A 20,558-nucleotide genomic window follows, 5' to 3' on the forward strand; every position below is an offset into this window, starting at 1 on the left:
GAGATTTGTATGGAGACGCCATGCTGGTGTCCATCCGTATGGGCACGAACATGGCGGCCGGAAACCAACAGAGACATCCGTCATTGCGTTTTGCTACAAAAGCGTGACTTTATCCCTCGAGGAACTCTAAAACATTAAAATAATACTTTTTCTAAGACATGAACTGTTCAGATAGCCAAGTTCCCCGAAATAAGTCACTTTTTTAACCATCATGACAGCTCTCTAGGCCGTCATGTAAATGCCGCGTCACGCAAAAGCTTAGAAATTCAAGCGTAGTGTATCACAAAACCAAGAACCCATTCGGAGCGAAAATTTGTATGAATATTAGTTTTCAGCTGCTCTTATACATCATTTAAGTAAAATCTCAGGAAGATCAATAGTTTTGTAGTTCGAATTTTAGTGACGTCATGTGAAAACCAGCTATTTTCGGAAAATTTAGAGGATTTGTATGGAAAATGTTGCTGGAGAGCAAGACCTTGCTCTCCAACAACTTTTTCCATATAAATCTGCTTATTCTTTTAAAAATTCAGACTGTCATAAAATCTCATTCCTTAATGATGGGGCCCATAATTTTATGAAAAGTAGGTCACGCGACGGCTTAGCTGCAAAGGCCCTATTGTTGTCCCGAGCTTCGCGAATCGCCAGCCGTGCATCCCTGGAAACGACAAAAACAAAATGGCGGATGTGTCAACTGTAATGTTCTCATGGAGCTCTGCAAAAACTATCGAACATGCCAAGGCTTTCTGGAAGTCGATAGAACCGCTTCCAGAGCCGAAATCTACATTAGTCGTCAGTGGAATAAATCATCGCCTTCAAACAGCGGCTAAAGTTCCGAACGGTTTGTAAACAGTGTCGATTCCGAGCAAAATAACTTGCTTATCGGTGCTTAGCTTAGCTTCTGCTTGCGTCGCGATCGATCGTTTTTAAACTGATTGACCGTTGTGATTTTCTTTCAGGGAACAAATGTAATGATACTAATAGGACTCAGGGAGATTTCCATGAAAAGGAAAACGACCCAAGTGAGTACACTTCACCTCCATTATTTTATTTTATTTTGCAATTTTAATTAAAAGTTTATTGAGGCTTTTCTTTCTGTGAATGACACTTGATTAATTCGATTTCAGGATTGAAAAAACATCTGAAGGATGGACAAAAAAGGAAAGAACAGGAAGAAGCAGATTACATACAGAGAATGGTGAGTTAATCTTATTGTAATAAATTTAAATTTCTATGATGTTATTCGATTTCTGAAAGACTTATCCTAACTTTCTTCCCTGTTTATGTCTCTCTTTAATATCCGGCCGGATAGTTAAGCTTACTGATCAAGCGGAATCATAAGCTTGCAGTAAGGTTATTTCCTACTGTAATGGATTGGGAAACACGAACATCTTATTTGCTGGGTTTGTATCTTGCAGACTTTATTCAGGCAAGAAGCACAGCAAAGCCTGGCCCAAAGAAAGGCTGAGAGATTTAAAGTGAGTACGGGACCACCCAAAATGTCGAGCCTAGATGGTTGCTTACGGAAGATTGTCGCTTACGAGAGCTTAGACCATATTGAGTCAAAATTTCGCCTCATTTAGTATATGGTAATTGCAGACCAGACTTACAGAATTGCAGACCCCACATTTTAAATGTTTTATTCATGTGAAAAGTCAATTTTCGAGAAAAAAATCTGGTTCTTCCCATTGAGAAATTTCCATCTCTTACACTACTCAGGAATACGGTAATGTTACAACACCTTATTATTCAATTTCTGCTCTATTATCTCTCAAGTGGTCTATTACAGGGAGTTAAAAACAAAAGAAAAGTTCAAACTTTTAGCTATAAAAGTGGTCACAGCCATTTATGAGAGGTGTTTGCTTACAAGAGGTTCCAAATACATGTATAATGATGTGACTTGACAACTTTTGGTATTTTGGAAAACTGGTTGCTGAGGAGAGGTTTTCGTTTATGAGAGGTGGTTGCAACTGGACGTTCGGCTGTAGTATTATTGGGACCATTACAAGAAAAAGTAAACAGCTTTGAGATTCTTGATCACAACATAATAATTTTCAACATAATTTGCATGTAGGGTACCGTACAGAGACATGCATAGTGAAAATCTTGCAAGGTCCTTGAGGTTCCTTGAGGATCTTCACAAGTTGTTATTAAGGATCTTGATCGAGATCCTCAATAATTCTGGCCACTTTGGGATCCTAAGGATCTTCAAAGAAATTTCTCTTATTAAGATCTTTGAAGATCTTGGAGGATCCTTGCCGAAATATTTACATTTTTTTTTAATTTAAGGATCTTTACAAGATCTGTCAGAAATCATTTAAGAATCCTTGATAGGTCCTTATCTTTAAGGATCAGTAGAAGGTCTGAGTGCCAAATCAAACAAAATTACAATGTTGTATTGTTCCTTCTCTTACAGAAAGAAGAAATTTCACATCGCCAGCCCAGAGATCCAGTTTTTAATATATCGTAAGTGCAAAACAATTTCCATCCAGTGACTTCAATATAAAATTGCTTGTAAAATACATACATGTTCAATCTTTTCTTTTCGTAAATTTTTTTCTAGACAAAAGTCATGCAAGATCCTTCATAATGCATTCAAACTCCACAAATCTGAATATGGTACCTTTTATGAGGAGTTTACCAGCAAAACATGGAGGCACAGTGGTCTCATGGTTAGTGCACTCGTTCCTGGATCAAGCAGTCCAGGTTCAAGGCCTGGCCGGGGACACTGTGTTGTGTTCTTGGGCAAGACACTTAACTCTCACAGCGCCTTTCTCCACCCAGGAGTATAAATGAGTACCAGCGAATTGTTGGGGAAACCTAACAAATTGTGGGGGAGTGACCTGCAACCAGTAACCAGGACTTTCCAGGTTTTCCAGGACTTGTGCAAACCCCTGTAAATGTAATAATGTGTTCCACATGTAACATTTTCCACCATATATCTTCAACTTACTGATAATTTAATTTGATTTTAATCTTTAGAGAATCAAGCGATGAGGATGAGGAGATAGCAGAAGCCATGGCAGAGATTGATAAATTTGAAGAAACTCTCAAACAGAGGGAATCCATCAAAACAGAACAGTTTTAAAGTTAACTCGCTGTTATTATTTAAGATTCAATTTTTTGGATGCAATAGCATCTTGTAAATATTTCAACTGTAATAAAAGGCAATATTAGTTTTTAACAGTATCAATCCTCTAAATTTCTATATTTATCCACAGCTGGCATCATTTTTTGGGGCTTTTGGGGAGTTTTTTGGAATTTAATGCTGAGGGTGACTCTGCAATGACTGGCATCCCATCCAGGGGGAAGAAGGAATATTCCTAGCTACTTCACGCTACAGAAACTGGGATAAGCACCAGCCTGATGGGCCACTTGGCTCATATGCAGACTTAACCTTACCTTACCTTTCTTTGAGACAAGTCAGTAGCATAGGGAATGTTGTCCTACATAGGGTTGCTGTTTTCACCAAAATCACTGGCAGGGCTTACACTCTGGCAATACTGTACACCCAAGCATGGGTCAAGTGCATTAGTGCACCCACCCCTGCCAGTGGGCTGCCCTGATCTATCATTACTAAGTCTTGTTTGCAAATGATAGGCGAACAGGTCTTGGTACCTGGTGTAAAGCACAGCTACCACACCCAAATTAGCAATTAACCAATTAGAAGGTTTACTCATCGCCCTATATTCTTGTGATATCAAGTCCGTGATTCAATGTGTTTAGAATTATGGTCCAATTTAGGTATGGTGAATAACTTATCACACGACCTGTTTAAATATAATTTGGTGGCATATCACCCTTGTTTGGTCTTCATATCATGGTATTGACTGAACTCGCTTGAGATGCTGCAGAAACATACCAATAACGTGTGATTGTTCTGTTGTTTTTCTAGCTTATGATTGATTCTGTTTTTTGATTTTGCCCAGAGGACAGGGCGTTTGGTCACTGCTGACCAAAATTAATTGTGGAGCCTCTGATGTAACACGGTGGATTAGGAGATGAACAGAGAAATAACAAGTGAATTGAACATAACTGACAAACATGGAACACCAATTGAGTTAAAATGTAAAGCTTAATACAGATCCCCTAACATAGGGAAAGCGAGGAAGAAAAAAGTACCATTCAGACGTGTAGGATTTTTATTGTAGTACACATACTTAACCATCCATTTCTAACGAAAAAAACACTTAAACAAGTTAAGACGACAAACTATTTTTCCTTACCGCAGCTATTCCCAGTGTAATCCTCACGCAAAGGCAATTTAACAAGGAAATCATTCTCATCCCCATTGCTACTCGTTTTACTAAAGTAAAATGCGCGAAAATGCAAGGAAATCAACACTCAAACGTGCGCACGCGCAGCAATTAGGTGCTCTTTCTGCCTTCTTTTGCGCGGAAACTGCTGCTTGTCTCCAGGCGTACATTTCTTTGTTAAAAAAAAAAGTAATGCATGCGAGTTTGGGGTCCCATATTTTCATCAGTTTGCGACAGAGTCTTACAAAAATTCGCATATTTACTAAATTTGGCATGGTGAATTGGAGGTGGGTTTTTGCTTATATGAAAAGTGCGGGAAACTATTGATATCGCGTGACAACAGTAAACTATGGTTGGCGAAATGGTGCAAAATTCACAAAGTTTATATTCATTCACATTTAATGTTGTTATTATTGTTCACGAATATATTTATTCACATTCAACAACTAAATTTATATTCAAGAAATATATTCATTCACATTTAACGACGTATTTCGTATTCACGAATATATTTACTCACATTTACGGGATGTATTCATTCACATTCAACGGTATATATTCATTCACATTCACGATCGAAATATTGGTTCAACACGGTGCAATATTCATTCAACATTTTCTGCGCACCGCCTTCGCGCATCACTAGGTCCCAGCTCACGCTCTATAATTTCTGAACGCAATATGGCGGACGAAGGAAGCCTCATTATATGAGCGGGTACAACAAAGACCCAAGACCCCAAACACAAATGTTACATTGGCAGGAGCTTTCGATCTCCTACAAGAGTGCGAACGGGAATGGAACACCGCGGAAGTAGGATTTAGAGAGAACATCCAAATAAGGCTCGAGTGTAGCTCTCCAGCAATTACTACCTTTTGTCAGTATCATTGCGCAGTACTGAATGAAATAGTGGGAAATATATGTCTTTTGCATGGAGAATGGATACGACAGGACTCATCAAACTGCACAAACCTTGCAGTGTATTCTGTGACCAGCCCAGAGGTCTTCTTAACTCGATATTCAATATCGGAGGTAGTTCTTGGGGAGCGGGGATGGCGCAGTGGTGAGAGTCCTCGCCTACCACCAGTTTGACCCGGGGATGAGTTTGTTGTTGGTTCTCGCCGTGCTCCGAGGGTTTTCCTCCGGGTTCTCCAGTTTTCCTCCCCCCACAAAAAAACAGCATCTCCAAATACCAATTCGACCAGGATAGAGGGTCTGAATGAAAACCCGCTCTTCCTCTCTAAATAATTTATTTCTAATTTTTATTTTTCCTTCTGCAACAAAGATTGTCGGGTTTCACGTGGACAAAAATAGTTCAAATGCTTCTTGAAACGTCGTATTGTGGAGTATGGGCTTCTCGTTGACTTCGGATGAGCAACTAGACAATCTGGTAGAACGTTTCATGATGAGTGATCAGTCAACGGGATGAGAGAGGGAGAGTATTGGCCACGTTGACCCTGGAGACTCTAGAATCAGCTGGGCTGTCGTAAGACACCCTCACATTTTCACCCCTATGATCACTTCGCACCCTTGATGGCCACTAAAATCCTTGCGTCGCTGAGGGGTGCAAATCTAGGACAATGCTACAGTTCTGTTATTAGTAGAACATTTAAACAAAAAAAAAAAACAACAATAACGCTAGTATAGTTTTTTTTACATTGTTTTAGGAGTACCTTTTTAAAGATTAAAGATTAAAGATTAAAGGAAAATCATCAATACCCCCGTGCATGACAGTAACCGGGCTATGGTGTCCGTCAATATGCCACAAGCTATTTGGAGCAGCCACAGAATACGCTCTCCTAGAAATTACGACAGCCTAGCGGATTCTAGAGTTTCCAGGGTCAACGCGGTCAATACTCTCCCTGATTCCTTCCTGTTGAACTCTGAGACCTATAATGATCGAAGATGTCTGGTCACCAAGGAATACCCGAACAAAGTCCCATGATCACTCATAAAACGTTGTACGAGATTATCTACTTGCTCATCCGAAATCATCGAGCAGTCTGTTATCTCATCTAGCCCATGTAATGTTTATGTTCAGTTGTGTATGTTTGGGGTCTTTTGTCTTTGTTCTACCCCTTCATATAATAGGCCTTCCTTCATTCAGAATAGAGCGGGAGCTGGGACCTAATGATGCGCGAAGGCGGTGCGCAGAAAACGTTGAATGAATATTGCACCGTGTTGAACCAATATCTCGATCGTGAATGTGAATGAATATATACCGTTGAATGTGAATGAATACATCCCGTAAATGTGAGTAAATATATTCGTGAATACGAAATACGTCGTTAAATGTGAATGAATATATTTCTTGAATATAAATTTAGTTGTTGAATGTGAATAAATATATTCGTGAACAATAATAACAACATTAAATGTGAATGAATATAAACTTTGTGAATTTTGCACCATTTCGCCAACCATAGTAAACAAGCCCATTTCCAATAGTTAAGACAGTCACTGAATTTAATAGTTATCCAGCTTGTTTTTCTAGCTCGTAATAGGCCTTATCACAGTTTTCGACACCATCTAGCTTGCCGGGTAGGCAAAGCGGTCAGAAATTACGGTGTTGGTATATATGGGAATCGGATGGCAAATAACTTTATTTCAATATTGATTTGACACAACTTATGAATCGCAACTTTACCATACTAGGTAGCTGACTGTATTCACAAAATTTGAAGCACGCAGCTGGGCTAGAAGACGCTCAGTTAATTTTCCCATACATTGGTCTTTATTTTTTTTCCCGCGAACCGCGTCTACCAAGTCAAATTTACAGACAAATGTATGGAAAATGAGAAAAATCAACCGAGCGTCTTCCAACCAGACTACATCCTTCAAACTGAGTATTGTAACGTCGCGATTCACAAATTGAGTAAAATTCAATTTTTGGAAAAGTTATTTTCCATCGGATTCCCATACAAACACTGTAATTTTTGACTTCGAGGCCACGAAAACTCGGAAGTGCAGTTGAATTTTTGCGTTTGATCTCAGCGAAAGCTCGGCCTTTATGACTGATAACCTCTTCGAAACCATTGTAAAAGTGTATATTCCTGCAAAAAAGGATTATTCCGAAACGTTTCCAGCAGAAGAGGACTGAAGAGGACATTCCGAAGCTCTACATTTTCAGCACGATTAATTGTTTGTCAATTACTGTGTTTTTAAAAAAGATTTGAGGTTGCGAGGCAAGCGCTTCCGGTTCCCGGCCCGCTTCCCGCTTCCCACCTTCAGTTTTCCCGCCATTTCCGTCCTCTACCCGTTGCCATAGCATCATCACATAAGTCACGTGACTTTTGTCTATACGCCGCCATGACAGTCGTTCAAAACAGTGCCCATTCTGGAAATTTATTTCTTTGCATACCACTTTTTTAAGTCAGAGTTTCTTTAACTTTTGGATTCATTGATTGGAATGACAATTACTTCAAGGATGTCATACGAAGCCTCTTACGTGAAGGCAAGGAAAAAGTAAGTGGGCTATAGCATCGATCGAAGAAGTCTTATAGACGCAAAGTTTAATAATTAGCTTATGTAGTCTTTATAGAATCTGCAGTCTTTCAGACAGTTTGAAATCAATACAGAATTTAATAAGAAAGGTTTCAGTTTGCAGCTCACTAGAATTCACTAGAAGTCTTGTCTTTGAGTTCAATCCAGAATTTAGTGGAAAGGCTTTGGTTCGCCAATCTCATGATGCATTATTAGCAGATTTTCTACCATTAATTAAATTGTCTTCAACGTGATTTTAGCTAATATTTAAGATCATGTTTAAGCTTAGTACGATTTAACGCTTAAGTCTTAAATCACTGATTTTATTCAAGCTGAAATTTTCAGTAATCTCGGCATGATTTAAAAAAAACTTTTATCAATGTTTGCATGGCAAAGATATTTGGCGTCAAGTACATTTCGAAAGTTTCTTGACTCTCAAACGTTGTGCCACATGTACAAGCTTAAGTTTGTTTATAATATTGTATCGTATTAAAATCTCTCTCGTAGTTTTAAGATCAGTTATTGAAATTGAACTAATTTTTCGGCTTTCGGTCACCTTGATATCATCAAAATGAAGTTGATTATGTTATGTAAAATTTGATTTTCCTTATTTTAATTTCATTTTAGTCTGTCATGAAGCATTCTCGCCTGCAGTGCAGGTGTTTTTTAGCGGTATTAGCTCGCAATCAAGTAGATTCACCGTCATGTTGATTTAGAAAAAGGGGGCGGGGAAACACCCTCTCCCTAGGACACCTCTTTGTCTCTCCCCAAGCCTCTTCCAAGTTTGAATCCAAGATGGCACTCGCTTGGTCAAAATGCACTAGCTCACCAAAGTATACCTGCATCGTAGGCTAGAAGCATTCCATTTAAGAAACTGAAAACATTTTATGTGTTTCTATATTTGAAGTTTAGTATAAATCTATTAGTGTTCTATCATGAATGCCATTCTCTTATTGGCTACGCTACTCACTATCTATTCTGTTTTAGTTTAAATCTACTGGCATTCTATCATGAACGCTGTTCTCTCATTGGCTACACTACTCATCATCTATTCTGTTGTAGATAATGAGTAGAGTAGCAGTATACCCTTGTTAACAAAATGACAGCTTTTTTGCATTTTCAAGGTGTCTGTGAAGAGGATTCAGATAAAGTTTTGAATGACTAATTGATTTATACTGAAACAACTATATTGTTTGCTCTGATTTCTAGGGGTGATAGTTGACTCAGACTGTACCCCCCTTGACTACCATGCGATAGAAATCTCCAGCTCATAATCTAATTGTTAAATAGGAAGTGAGTAGCCAAGCAGTGTGCGGTTGTCAACGAAATGGCAGCCACTGTTGCAGTATACTCACTATCTATTCTGTAGTAGATAGTGAGAACCCTAGCAGTGTGCATTTGCTAACAAAATGGTAGCCACTTTATGCAGTTTTAATGTCTACAAAAAGGGTTTAGATAAAGTGAATGACTAGTAAATTTATATCAAAACAATTGGATTATTTCTTCTAAATAAAAATAAATAAAGTGTCTTTATTGTTCAAAAGATAAAAGTACATATCTTATGTTACATTTAAAAATAACAATGTTAATGGGCTACAATATGTCTCTAAATAAGATAGATATTTACATGGAAACAAATACAACAATCGAATACAAAAAGTACACTATTTACAAAGCTACATTGTACTTAAAAACTATCCTATTAAAGAATGTATTCTTGAAACGGTCCGAGTGAATGGCGGGCATTGCGGAAGATGTATTCCTTAAGTTGTATCTTGTAATCTTAGTCTCAGGGAAATTAGCTCTAAGTGGGTGGTTCAGGATATTAGAAACCTTCCTACAAATTCTATAATCTTGCACTTTAAGTAATTCACCTATCTCTAATTTCTTGGATATATAACTGCATTTAAAGCATCGATCTAAAAACTGCTGGGCTATAGTTAGCTCTGATTCGGAGGCACCATACACAGATAAAGCGTAAGTAATATTAGGTAAAACTATGGAAGAGAATAAATGGTCTACGTCTGCTTGGCTACATCCTTCTTTTCAGAGGCATCTGATGACATACAAGCATTTATTTGCTTTACATAACTTTTCTTTAAGATGAGTGCTGAATTTGCAGTTCAGCTGAAATGTGAGACCTAGAATGGTTACTGTACTAGTCTGTGGTATGCCTAAAATACTATTGTATACCTCGGCAGTGTGTCGTTTTTTATACATAATAAGCTCTTTACATTTTGTAGAATTCGAATTCATTCTATTTTGGCCTGCCCACCGTACAAACTGATTTATGTATTCTACTGTATTTTCAATGTACTGTATTCTCAATGATCTAAGATGACAGTAAGATGACAGTAAGTTACACAAACAAAATTTATCCAAGACTACTGCCAAAAATGTTCTGCTGATGATATTCCACTTAGCCTGCTGGCATTACTGGGCACATGTGAATGACAACAAATTAATGTTTTATATACCTCTTACTAACCAAATGCGAGGGCCATACTGTAAGTTACAGACCAAGTTTTTCCCCATCGATTTATGGCTTAAATGCAAAACGCATGGGCCATAAATCGAAGGGGAAAAACAAGGATCCCTAACTTATAGTAGGGACCGAGCAGACAAGGTTAGTAAGATATTTATTACATCTCCACTGTGTGTCTGATAGGCTAGGGAACGATTTCTATTCACGTGGAACGGCTTGAAATTTCTGACGCACCTCAAAAGCAAAACAAGTCAATTTGTCAAGTCAACAATGATTTAGATAAACATATACAGGCAAAAGCTAACGATAGACAAATCCGACGTTTCAGCGACATCTTGGCAATGGCGCCAAGATGTCGCCGAAACGTCGGATTTGTCTATCGTTAGTTTTTGCCTGTATAAATTTGTTAAGTGACTCTTAATTAATAAGTAGGTTTTAATACACAATTTCAGAAGTAACAGAAAATTTCAAACTTTTACTTGCTATAAAAGTTTAGAACACTTGGTGATAAATCATGAAACATTTTGACAACAAAAACAGCTTTAAATTTTAGCGGACCATACAGTAGAATACATCCCACTAAATTGACCAATCAGAGCACACGTACTAACTGAGAGATATAATAATGGTTGTTAATTTCCCTCTCTTCTGTCAATATAAGGGCTGTAAAGCAGCTCAAAACCAGTAATGCACAACAACTGGAGATTGAAACCAAGAAAATGGAGGACAGGATACGAGCTTTGAAGGAGCAAATGTTCAAGGAAAAAGAAGAGAGAGAGTAAGTTTGATTCATTTTGTAATAAAGTCGACCTTGTTAATTTGAGCTTGGTAATGTCAAATCTCCCTTCCATGTCCAATATTTTCTTAGACCCAGATACCATCCAAATGATCCTGTGCAGTTTTCTTTTAGTTTTATGACATACTTTGCTGAAGGAATTACCACTTAAAGATGCTCTTTTTTTTTCTTTTCTTTGAACCTTCTTTTCCTCTCCAGTGCGTAAAGAAAGTCCTGTCCAATAGTCCAGGACCAGAGGATTTTTTTAGTCAGGCTAGTGGATTCTGTCTGTCTCTTGCCTGATTGGCAAGTGGAGTTTCTTGGGAAATTGTTTTCAAGAAATTCAAATTAGAGATTGAAGTACTGCAAGACATGAACCCTTTGAGGGTTACTAAGAATGATATTTGGGCTAATACATCATAGTAAGACCTTGCCTAAAGGGCAATGCCCAAAAATTATTTTTCTTTGCACCTTGTTTTGTTGTTTTGGAAGCGTCAGTCGTGAGTAAATACAAAGTCGGTTCTCAATCATAGTGGCATGCTATCCCTTGAAGTTTACTTGTCGTTTTAGCCATTGATGGTGATAATATTTTGTTGCAATTTCCAGGCTTGTAATAATAGCTCGCTCAGGACTGTGCTGGCACATATTGGTCTCTAGTCTTTTAGTACAGACCTTGCTGTGTTCTATCTGGACAAAAAGACTAAAGGCTGACATTCCATCAGTATAGCCCTTGAGCTTGATAAATAAGATATGCTTGGCACATATGGTGTGTTTGTTGTATAATTTGCAAATGTGTACTGCAATATTGTTTTTTATTTTTTTATTTTTTTATTTTTTTATAGAAAGCAAGGGGGAACAAGGTGGGTATCAGGGAAGTCTGGCCCACTGAACACCCATGCTCAGGATGTGCTAAAAAAGAAGAGTACAAAAACTGATAAGGTAGGTTGAGCCATCAGTCAAGAGGAAAACTATCTTGAAAAAGGGATAGCAGGGCTTGACACTAACAGTAGCCAATTAGCCACAGACTAGTAGAAATGTAGTTTTGGCCAGTAGGTTTTCGATTTCCACTAGCCACTTTGGCTAGTACACAGAATGAAATTGGCTGAACTAGTTTCTCTCTTCCTCAGGGAAGACAAACACAAACAGTTTTCTTGGAAACAAGGTCAGAATTTCATTGTGGACATATAATGTTACTGGGCACGTGCAGTCTTGCACACATGCAAATTTTTGTTTGTCTACTTTTCGCTGTGTGATATGTAAATGGGTAGCCAAACATGTTATTATGTTGCAAGAAATGTCTGACAAACAAGACAGCCTTTTCTGATAGCACACAATAAGATAATGCTAATACTGCATTTCAAATCAGCTTTTTGCAAGTTTTGATAATGAGAGAAATAAAAGAGATTTTTACTCAATGTGTATAGTGATTGAATAAGATTCATAGGAAGGGAGGGGTGTTGTCCTACTTTTTTTGCTAAGTTTGCTGCATGAAAAGTTATTGAAAGAATGCATTTTTCCTGCATATTTGTTCTTTAATCACAAAGTTGTAAATGGGCTTTTTTTCACTGAGGGCCTGTGTGTTTTGTTTGATACTTATACCTAATCTTCCCTCTTTACACTTTGGCGGCATATCAGGCCAGTTTGTTCAAGCCATGGTTTATATTTTGGTGAGATGTAGTTGAGCCAAAATACCCCCTAGCGAGACCAAACAAGCCTGGTATGCTACTGACGCAAACCAAAAAGGTACCATTAGGTATTTACCGTACCCAAATTTGGCCAAGTGAGCATGATATCGCACCCATATCAGGTCAGTGACTTGATATCACAGGATATCAGGACAGCAGACACGGCTTCTGATTGGCTAATTGCAACTTTGGGTACGGTTAATGTAGTTATGGTCTGACAATATTGCATTGTCTTGTTTTGTTTATTTACAGGCTCCAAGGAAAATAAAGATTCTTGGAGATGAACCTTTACGTGAGTATATAATGTGTGTGACGTATTTTTTAAGTAAAATCATTCATAGCAGCTTCCTGTGGGTCCATCGGAAAGCCTTGTTAGTTCTGAGATCTAAGAGGCAAAAAGTTTCGAAAAGGAGTTGAGGGCATTTATGAATTTAGCCCATTCCAGACTACATGTATGTTTCCATGTGAACAAAGACTTACATGTAAAGAAAACAAATTGAAGATAGACCATGAATTAAACTATAGGCATTTCTGACTTTGTTTATTGTTGGTGAACTATCTCAACTTTTCTGTAAGTTTTTGGTCTCACCAAGAACAGCTGCCTACGCTTTTACCCAAAATTTGTGACATATACAACTGTTTGGAAGCAATGTCAGCCATAATTATCTGGGACTTTTCCATCAACATAAAAAAAATTAAGGTAATGGGAAATGCTTACAACATGGATTGTCTTGATTTCAGAATCTTACAAGAAGAAAGCAACACCAAGAGCTGAGCAAACGGATAACACTGGTGCTTCAGGGTGTGGTCAGTGCGAGAGGGTGAAAGCAACTTTGGTAAAATATTGTACTTTATTTCCTTGCCCCAGTATTGATATCTGAGTTGTGCCAATGCTGTTTGACAAGCTCGTTTGGAAACTAAATCAAGAGTGCTAAGTATAGCAAGATTTTCTTTTGGCTTACTTATTAACTGTGCCAGGCTTAGTTCAAACACTGCACCACTCATGTATGCAGCTGCAACTAAGGCATGTTGCACATAAATTTGACTGTAGAAGACTTTACAACAACCCTGGGTGAACCAATGATCATTTCATGTACCATGGCCAGCTAAACTGCTGAGCCAAGCTGATTTATACACTGCTCTTCTGCCTAGCTTAATTCAACATTTAGCTTACTGTGTCTTATTCTTGGGCTAGGCAAGTGGGAAGATGCCTCATTTTCACAGTTTGTCTCCACCTGCAGTAAATGGGCACTGGCAAATTGTCAGGTCATAATGTGTATACAGGTATACACAGAGTCCGAAATTGCGCTTTCCTGGTCGCCAATGCAACTGAAAATTTTGCACTGGCGACCAGAATTTTACAACTGGTCGCCAGCGGGCGATTAACTATTTCATGCTACGATAATTGCACAAACAAGAACTTTGATTTTCAGCCAAATCGATTAAAATAAAATTCAAAGCCGCCCGCCAATTGGTCACTTCCTTTTTACCTTGCCGCTGCTTTTGAAGTATAAAACCAATTTTCCTGTTATCATAAATCTACCACACGTTTTACAGCTGCGATCAGTGCGGAGCTTCGCTGCCATGTTTTTTGAGCAGTTTCCCATAACATAATGTATTGCGGGAGCAAAGGAGGCCTCATGCGTTCTTTCGCCATGAATATTTATTCAGGCGATGTGGTGTCCAAAGATGTTCTGAAATCTTTCTGTACTTTATTACAAAGTGGAGATGGAACATCCGCAAAGAAATTAGATGAAGATTTAGATATTCTGTGGGCGTCAAACGGTGGAAATGTAGATCTGTCAAAGTGGTCAAAAGATGATTTCAGCACTGGTTTGATTCCTGATTACATCGAATGCAAATATTTTGTCGGCAAACCCGTGGCGACCAAAAATTTTGGTTTGTTTTTTGCAGCGACGGAAAAATTTTATTGACACTTTTTGGCGACCACATTTTTCCATATGGCGACTGTGAAAAAAATTTCAGTCGCCAGTTGGCGTCTGCCGAAAAAAGTTAATTTCAGACCCTGATACATGACTAAAATTACTGTGTTTGATTTATACCTGTAGGTGTGCATTGAATGTGCTGAAAAGTACTGTGTGAGTTGCTTTATGTCATTTCATCAAAAGGGTGCACTCAAGAAACACAGCACCCAGACACTTGAACAGGTAAGAACTGTCATGTTTTTTTTTCCTCGTGTGGTAATGGGGTGGGAGGGGGGAGGTATGCAGGTCTACTGTCAAACCAAGTGAAGCGTACCCTTCAAGATTACATTAATGAATTGATTATTTGATTATTGAACCCATTAGTCCTATCTGGAACGACTAGCGGATTCAATATTCATATAGTCAAATCATGAATGTAATCTTGAGGGGTATGCTTCACTTAGTTTGACTGTAATATATTGGTGTTCAAATGAATGCACCAGTACTTTAAGGATAAGAACATGTAAGCATGCTACTTCTCAGCCATTTTGACTTGCTTGCCATGCACCAGATAAACTATAACAGGAGAACTACTCAAATCAATGTTACTGGGCAAAATTCTGCACACATTGACAAAAGAAAACTCTTGTGTTTACAGTAGTTTTCAGATCAATCTAAACAAGCTGCACACTACAGAGTCATAAATTTGCGACCATTTCTATCTTTTTTACACTCAGATGCTATTGGTTAATAATGATTCAAAGAATTTACTTGGTCGCTTTATACATGTGTATAGAGGTGTTGTTCGCTGAGCCTCAAACTCCTGTGTTGGGCTCAGAGAGAATAAAAAAAAACCTCTTGGTTGTAACAATTCCTGTGAATAGCTTTGGATGTGGAAAGAAATGGAAACACTTAAAACTTTCATGGGTACATGGTTGATAAGTAACTTTAACAGTTGAGGTTATAGTTTTGTTATTTGATGCTGAAAAGCTCCAATGGGTAGTATTCCAATAATTAATTTATAATTTGTATTTAGATTTGATAGCATGTTTAAAAACTGACTGCATTCTGTGTTTTCTGCTCATTGTACAGTATGAGGCAGACAAATTACAGGAAAAGGAGAGTTATGCTAATCCTGGAAAGTCACCTTCAAGAAATACTTCAAGGTACAAAATCCATGCGGTATATATGGTTTATAGACTAAGCGTGAGGTCAAGATTCCTGTATATTGGCCAAGTTCTTTTTTGCATGTTTATGGACTGAGATGGAGTCAAGGTTGGTCCATGAACTTGCAAAAAAAGAACGAGGCCAATATCCAGCCATCTTGACCGAAAAGGCTTGGTCAATAAAGGATTTATTATATGGAAAAAGGGCAATATTTTCGTGTGGGACACAGTGGGTAAGATAGCACCATCTTGCCTGCTCGGGTAGCCAATCACAGCACAGGATTTGGTTCACATTGCCTGCTCATGGAGCTAGCCATTCAACAGGGATGTGAATTGCATGGTAAAATTGAAACCCACGGACATGCCAAGACCTTTTCTTTGAAGTTTTTATTGGACACCACTTGTCTTGTCAGCAACTTCTCTCTGACAGACCCTGCTGGGTGCCATTCAGAATCCTGTGAAGATTTTGACATCAAACAACACTACAACAGTTGAACCCTGTATACACACTGTACATTTACAGAATTTACCAGAAAAAGTGTCCATTTTGACGTGATCATTCTAAAAGGCAAGTGAACGTTCAGTATGAAGAGACCAAAATCACTGTCAGTCTAAAAATATAGGTTTTATAATTTTCTTTCCTTGAGTTGGAGCCAAAACTCAAAATCTTTTTCATCTGTTTTCTGACAGGTTAACTAACCGTATTCAATCAAGGTCTCCACAGGTAAGAACTCTAATTGTTTGTCTATTAAAAGTTCTTTTTTTTTTTCAAAGGGTGTTTAAAGTTGTAATAATTATTTCAGACATGACCCAAACCTCACAAAGTCATATTCATGTGAAGTTAAAATTGCATGGCTCAACAAACAGTATAAATTTCTAATGTTTTCATCAGAACCGTCCAGAGAAGAATTGATCAGTGTGTACATGTATCAGACATGCAAAGTTGGTGCAGTGATGGGAGCACTCACCTCCCATCAATATGGCCCAGGTTTGATTCCGGCCCAGTGTCGTTGGTTCTCGCTTTGCTCTGAGGGTTTCCCCCGGGTACTCCGGTTTTCCTCCTTCTGAAAAACCGACATCTCCAAATACCGATAGCGGATTTGCACGTTGTTGTCATTTGACTACAACTACCACAATTCCTTTCGTCTTTTCTTTGTTATTTAAATTTTGAATTCCCAGTGGGGTTTAAATAATAATTGCCCTAATTAGCATAAGAAACAGAAAAAGTGAAGGATTCTGGTAGTTGTAGTCAAATGACGCCACCATGCAAATCGCCTATTCAATCAGGATAGTAGGATAGATGACCCGCGTGAAAACCAGCTAGGGCTGACGTGTCTTCCTCTCTAAATATTATAAGTTATTTATACGCTAAGAGCACAGGGTGCAGTTTCTATGGATGACTGACTATACAGATAGAAACGATTTGATCAAGTTTCTGTTATATCAATAGTAGTCCCTTTTTTTTTGTTTGTAGGGGGATGATTCCACTGGACAGCATGGTGGTGCATTGCTACAGGGTTCATACGATGAACAGGAAAGTGCACAGTCCTTTGCGGAGGCACTTATGGCCTGGCGGAATTCTGGCAAAGAAGAGAAGCTGTGGACAAATCCTACAGATACAAAAGGTGGGTGAATTTGAATTTAGTAATTCTGTCACAGTCCAGTAATTAGTCAATGAGGAGAGTATTTTTGTTGTTGTTGTTATTAAAACAAATAAGCACATCGTATTCTTTCGCTTGGAAAGAAACTTCCAAGGGGGAGCGGTCAGGCTTACTAGCGCTTCATCCATATACCCATTCGTGTTTCTACAACTCGATAGAAACACAGAACTAGCACGAGCTGTGACGTAATGATGGCACTAGCAAAGAGAATTACATTTTGATAATCAAAGTTAACAAGTTGTTTGCCTTTTCTAGTCGCGGTGTTTTCTAAAAGAAATAGAAACATTGTTCTCCGTGTTTTTATCGAGTTATAGAAACACTCATGAAAGTGTGGGAGAACTCGAAAAAGCTGTGGAAACACTCGGCTGCGGCTCATGTTCCCACAACATTTCTCGTTCTCCCAAACTTCCACTCGTGTTTCTTTAACTCGGTAGAAACACGGTACATGTTTTCTATTTCTTAAACAGAACATAACAGTAGAGATTTTACTTATGACCCCTGCCACTTGTCTCTACCTCTCTACCTGGTACCACGACAATTTGAGAGAGACGTTTGAGTGAGCATTTGTGGTTTGAAGCTTGTTTTACTGGTGGTGTTGGTCGAGTAAGGGTTACTAATGTAATATCTCGTCCTTCTCGTTATAGGTAATTCCCGTGACACAAGCACCACCCCAGAGCCATCCAGCTATCAAGAGCTGAAACTGAACTTTGGACCAAACAAGTCACTGAGTTATCTTGACCGCATGTTACTCAAGAAACACCATGGCGATCCGACGTTCACCTCCCCACAGACACCTCCTAAGGGGGCAAAGGGGGAGGGAATTGAAATGTTACCAAACGCAAATGATGCTTCGAACAGCCCAACAACTGAAGACCGGCTAGGAATGAACTACAGAGAAATCTTTCAAAGTCTTGGAGCCTCAAACCGAAAAACTAGTAAAGGAAATAACATGGCCCCATCCAAGAGTGTTATATCTATCGAAGAAGTCAACGACGATGATTCGGGTGGGGAGGAAACAACCGCTTGTATTATAGAGGAAGAGGACACTCACCCCCACCCCCTGGCGAGACCCTTGTCACGCTCCGGGAGAATCAACATCATGTGTATGACCCCCACGGGGAGATTCCAGGCTGATAGTGACGCGTTGGTCTTGGAGGATGTTTCACCAGTACCCATGAACAGCCCCGCTTTAGAACATGCAGCTTTGTCAAGGCTGAATACTAGAGGGGGACATTCCCGTGTGGGCCAACTTCAAGACCAAGCCGGCGGGTGGACAGCAAGGGTGTGGAGTCCACAACCACGTCATGTAGGTCTGTCAGAGTTTTTCCTCGCCGGTGTTCAGGACGGATCGGCTTCAAGGAGAGCGTCTCGTGAAAGGGATTCCTCGTTTGACCTGACCTCAGTGAAACCCGATAAGTTGAGTACGCGTCTTCTATCACAAAATGTGTGGAAACCTCATGAAAGCGTCTCTGCTAGTGATGATACGATCAACAGACAAGAACAACAACAGCAACAACAACAACAACAACAGAGCGAGGGACCTAAAGATAGCCCCCAGCCTATTATCCCTCTATTACACGAACCAAGCTTGTCAGATAAGAACGGTGATAGACCAGACTCGCAATCCAACGCCATTTTTACACCAGCAGAAGGTGAAGCCCAGACTGTTCACGATGCCCAGATTCATGATTTCGGCATCGTGGATTTCCTAAAAGCCCAGCCGTACATGCCCAAAGGCTATGAAGACTACAGTCAAGTACACCGCGTGTCTACAGTGTCCCCCCTGACCCTGAGCCCAAATCCTCCGAGCTTTCACTGGTCAGATGACAGCGATGACGACTTCTTAGCGCAACTCTGCACCCAAAGCGTGCAAGATGACCAGAGGGCCGACCAAGATGAGGATGACCGGGCGACATTGACTGACCTGGCCTGGGAACTAGCCTCGACTACAGGCCGGTTGACTCAGTGTGAATTAGATGACGAGGAAGGGGAGGGTGAGGAGGAATTTGACGAGGACAGTATCGAGACCAATGACTTTGGCTCAGGTCTGAGCTCAAGCGAAGAAGACACAAACGTAGTCGACACCTACAGCGCAAATATTAATAGAATCAAAGAGACAGACGAGAACACGCTTGCGGAAAAGGAAGTCCATGCTTTGAAATGACGTTTTCTTCTTTCTCCCGTTAGTAACAGCAAGACCATAGATTGGAACATTGATATCCATTCGTGATATGACAGAGCTTTTGAAATCTGTCACTGAAAGATGATTCACTAGTGTATGTTTGCTGCATTGAAAGAAGACGATTAGTCTCATTTCCTTGAAGATTCTCTGGCACTGTTAAGAAAGTGGGTTCTTCCAGAAGAAATCAAAATTCGTTTTGGTACTATGTGAACTGTTCAGACAGAAACGATAAGCACAGTCGACTGTGAAGAGCCACTTGGAATTACGATCTTAGATCATGACAAATAGTCCACTTCCGAGTTGCCTTTTGCCTCTGTCTCCGTGCGAAACCATTCATATGAAAATGTGTTACGCCTACAGGTTCACTTTCATGCAAATCAAACTCATTTTCATGTGAATTGTCTTGCTCGAAGATTCGTTTTGAAACAGAGGCACCAGGTAATTTGGAAGTGGCCTATTACATTTCGTATTTTGACCCGGCAGTGTATAAATCTAAGACAAGGTTCATCGTAGTGTGGGCATAAAACTTCTAATCTAGGATTAGAAAGTCTAGTACTTTGTTAAGCTTCGCTATATAAAAAATTCTTTTCTGTCAAACTCTTGTCAGATATTGTGCTCTTTTCTTTTATCCTTTACGGTTACAGTGAGAGTAAGACAGGAAATGGCTTTTTTAATACTGCATGGCTGAGAAACAATGAAGTACTTCATTGCTTGTTTGTAACGAACGTTGCTTGTTAACACAGATTTGTTGTCTTGTATGTAGCGCTGATTTGTTGTCTATGAGGTGAACAAAAGTTATGTGTTAGTCTGTTTCTCATGGGGAAACTATTAAACCTAGCGAGTATTCATGAAAATGTTTAGTGGTTTCCATTTTTGATGCTACTTTGTATCTACGATACGTGTTTCCATGATGAAAGAAACCGTGTTAACCCCTCGACTTTCAAG

The 20,558-nt window shown here is 39.2% G+C and overlaps 2 protein-coding genes and 1 pseudogene across 2 annotated transcripts; 2 read left to right on the forward strand and 1 right to left on the reverse strand.

The window, feature by feature from the left end:
• The first annotated feature begins 675 nt into the window (after positions 1-675).
• LOC145492737 (uncharacterized) lies at positions 676-3,184 on the forward strand. Its single transcript, XM_081472130.1, has 6 exons — positions 676-838; positions 957-1,019; positions 1,125-1,195; positions 1,416-1,475; positions 2,414-2,463; positions 2,980-3,184. Exons 1-6 carry the CDS (start codon positions 676-678, stop codon positions 3,083-3,085), a joined length of 513 nt encoding a protein of 170 aa, XP_081328256.1. The 3' UTR covers positions 3,086-3,184.
• Positions 3,185-7,196: 4,012 nt separating this feature from the next.
• Positions 7,197-20,468, forward strand: LOC145492842 (uncharacterized). The gene is made up of 10 exons (XM_081472221.1): positions 7,197-7,716; positions 10,881-10,997; positions 11,837-11,933; positions 12,932-12,971; positions 13,421-13,515; positions 14,749-14,847; positions 15,697-15,770; positions 16,461-16,494; positions 17,245-17,395; positions 18,076-20,468. The coding sequence occupies exons 1-10, from the start codon at positions 7,661-7,663 to the stop codon at positions 19,593-19,595; spliced, it is 2,283 nt and encodes a 760-aa protein (XP_081328347.1). The 5' UTR covers positions 7,197-7,660; the 3' UTR covers positions 19,596-20,468.
• Positions 7,727-10,507, reverse strand: LOC145492847 (uncharacterized; annotated as a pseudogene).
• Positions 20,469-20,558: the final 90 nt, after the last annotated feature.

The sequence above is a fragment of the Orbicella franksi genome, chromosome 7, assembly GCF_964199315.1.
Source record: "Orbicella franksi chromosome 7, jaOrbFran1.1, whole genome shotgun sequence".
Taxonomy (NCBI): Eukaryota; Metazoa; Cnidaria; class Anthozoa; order Scleractinia; family Merulinidae; genus Orbicella; species Orbicella franksi.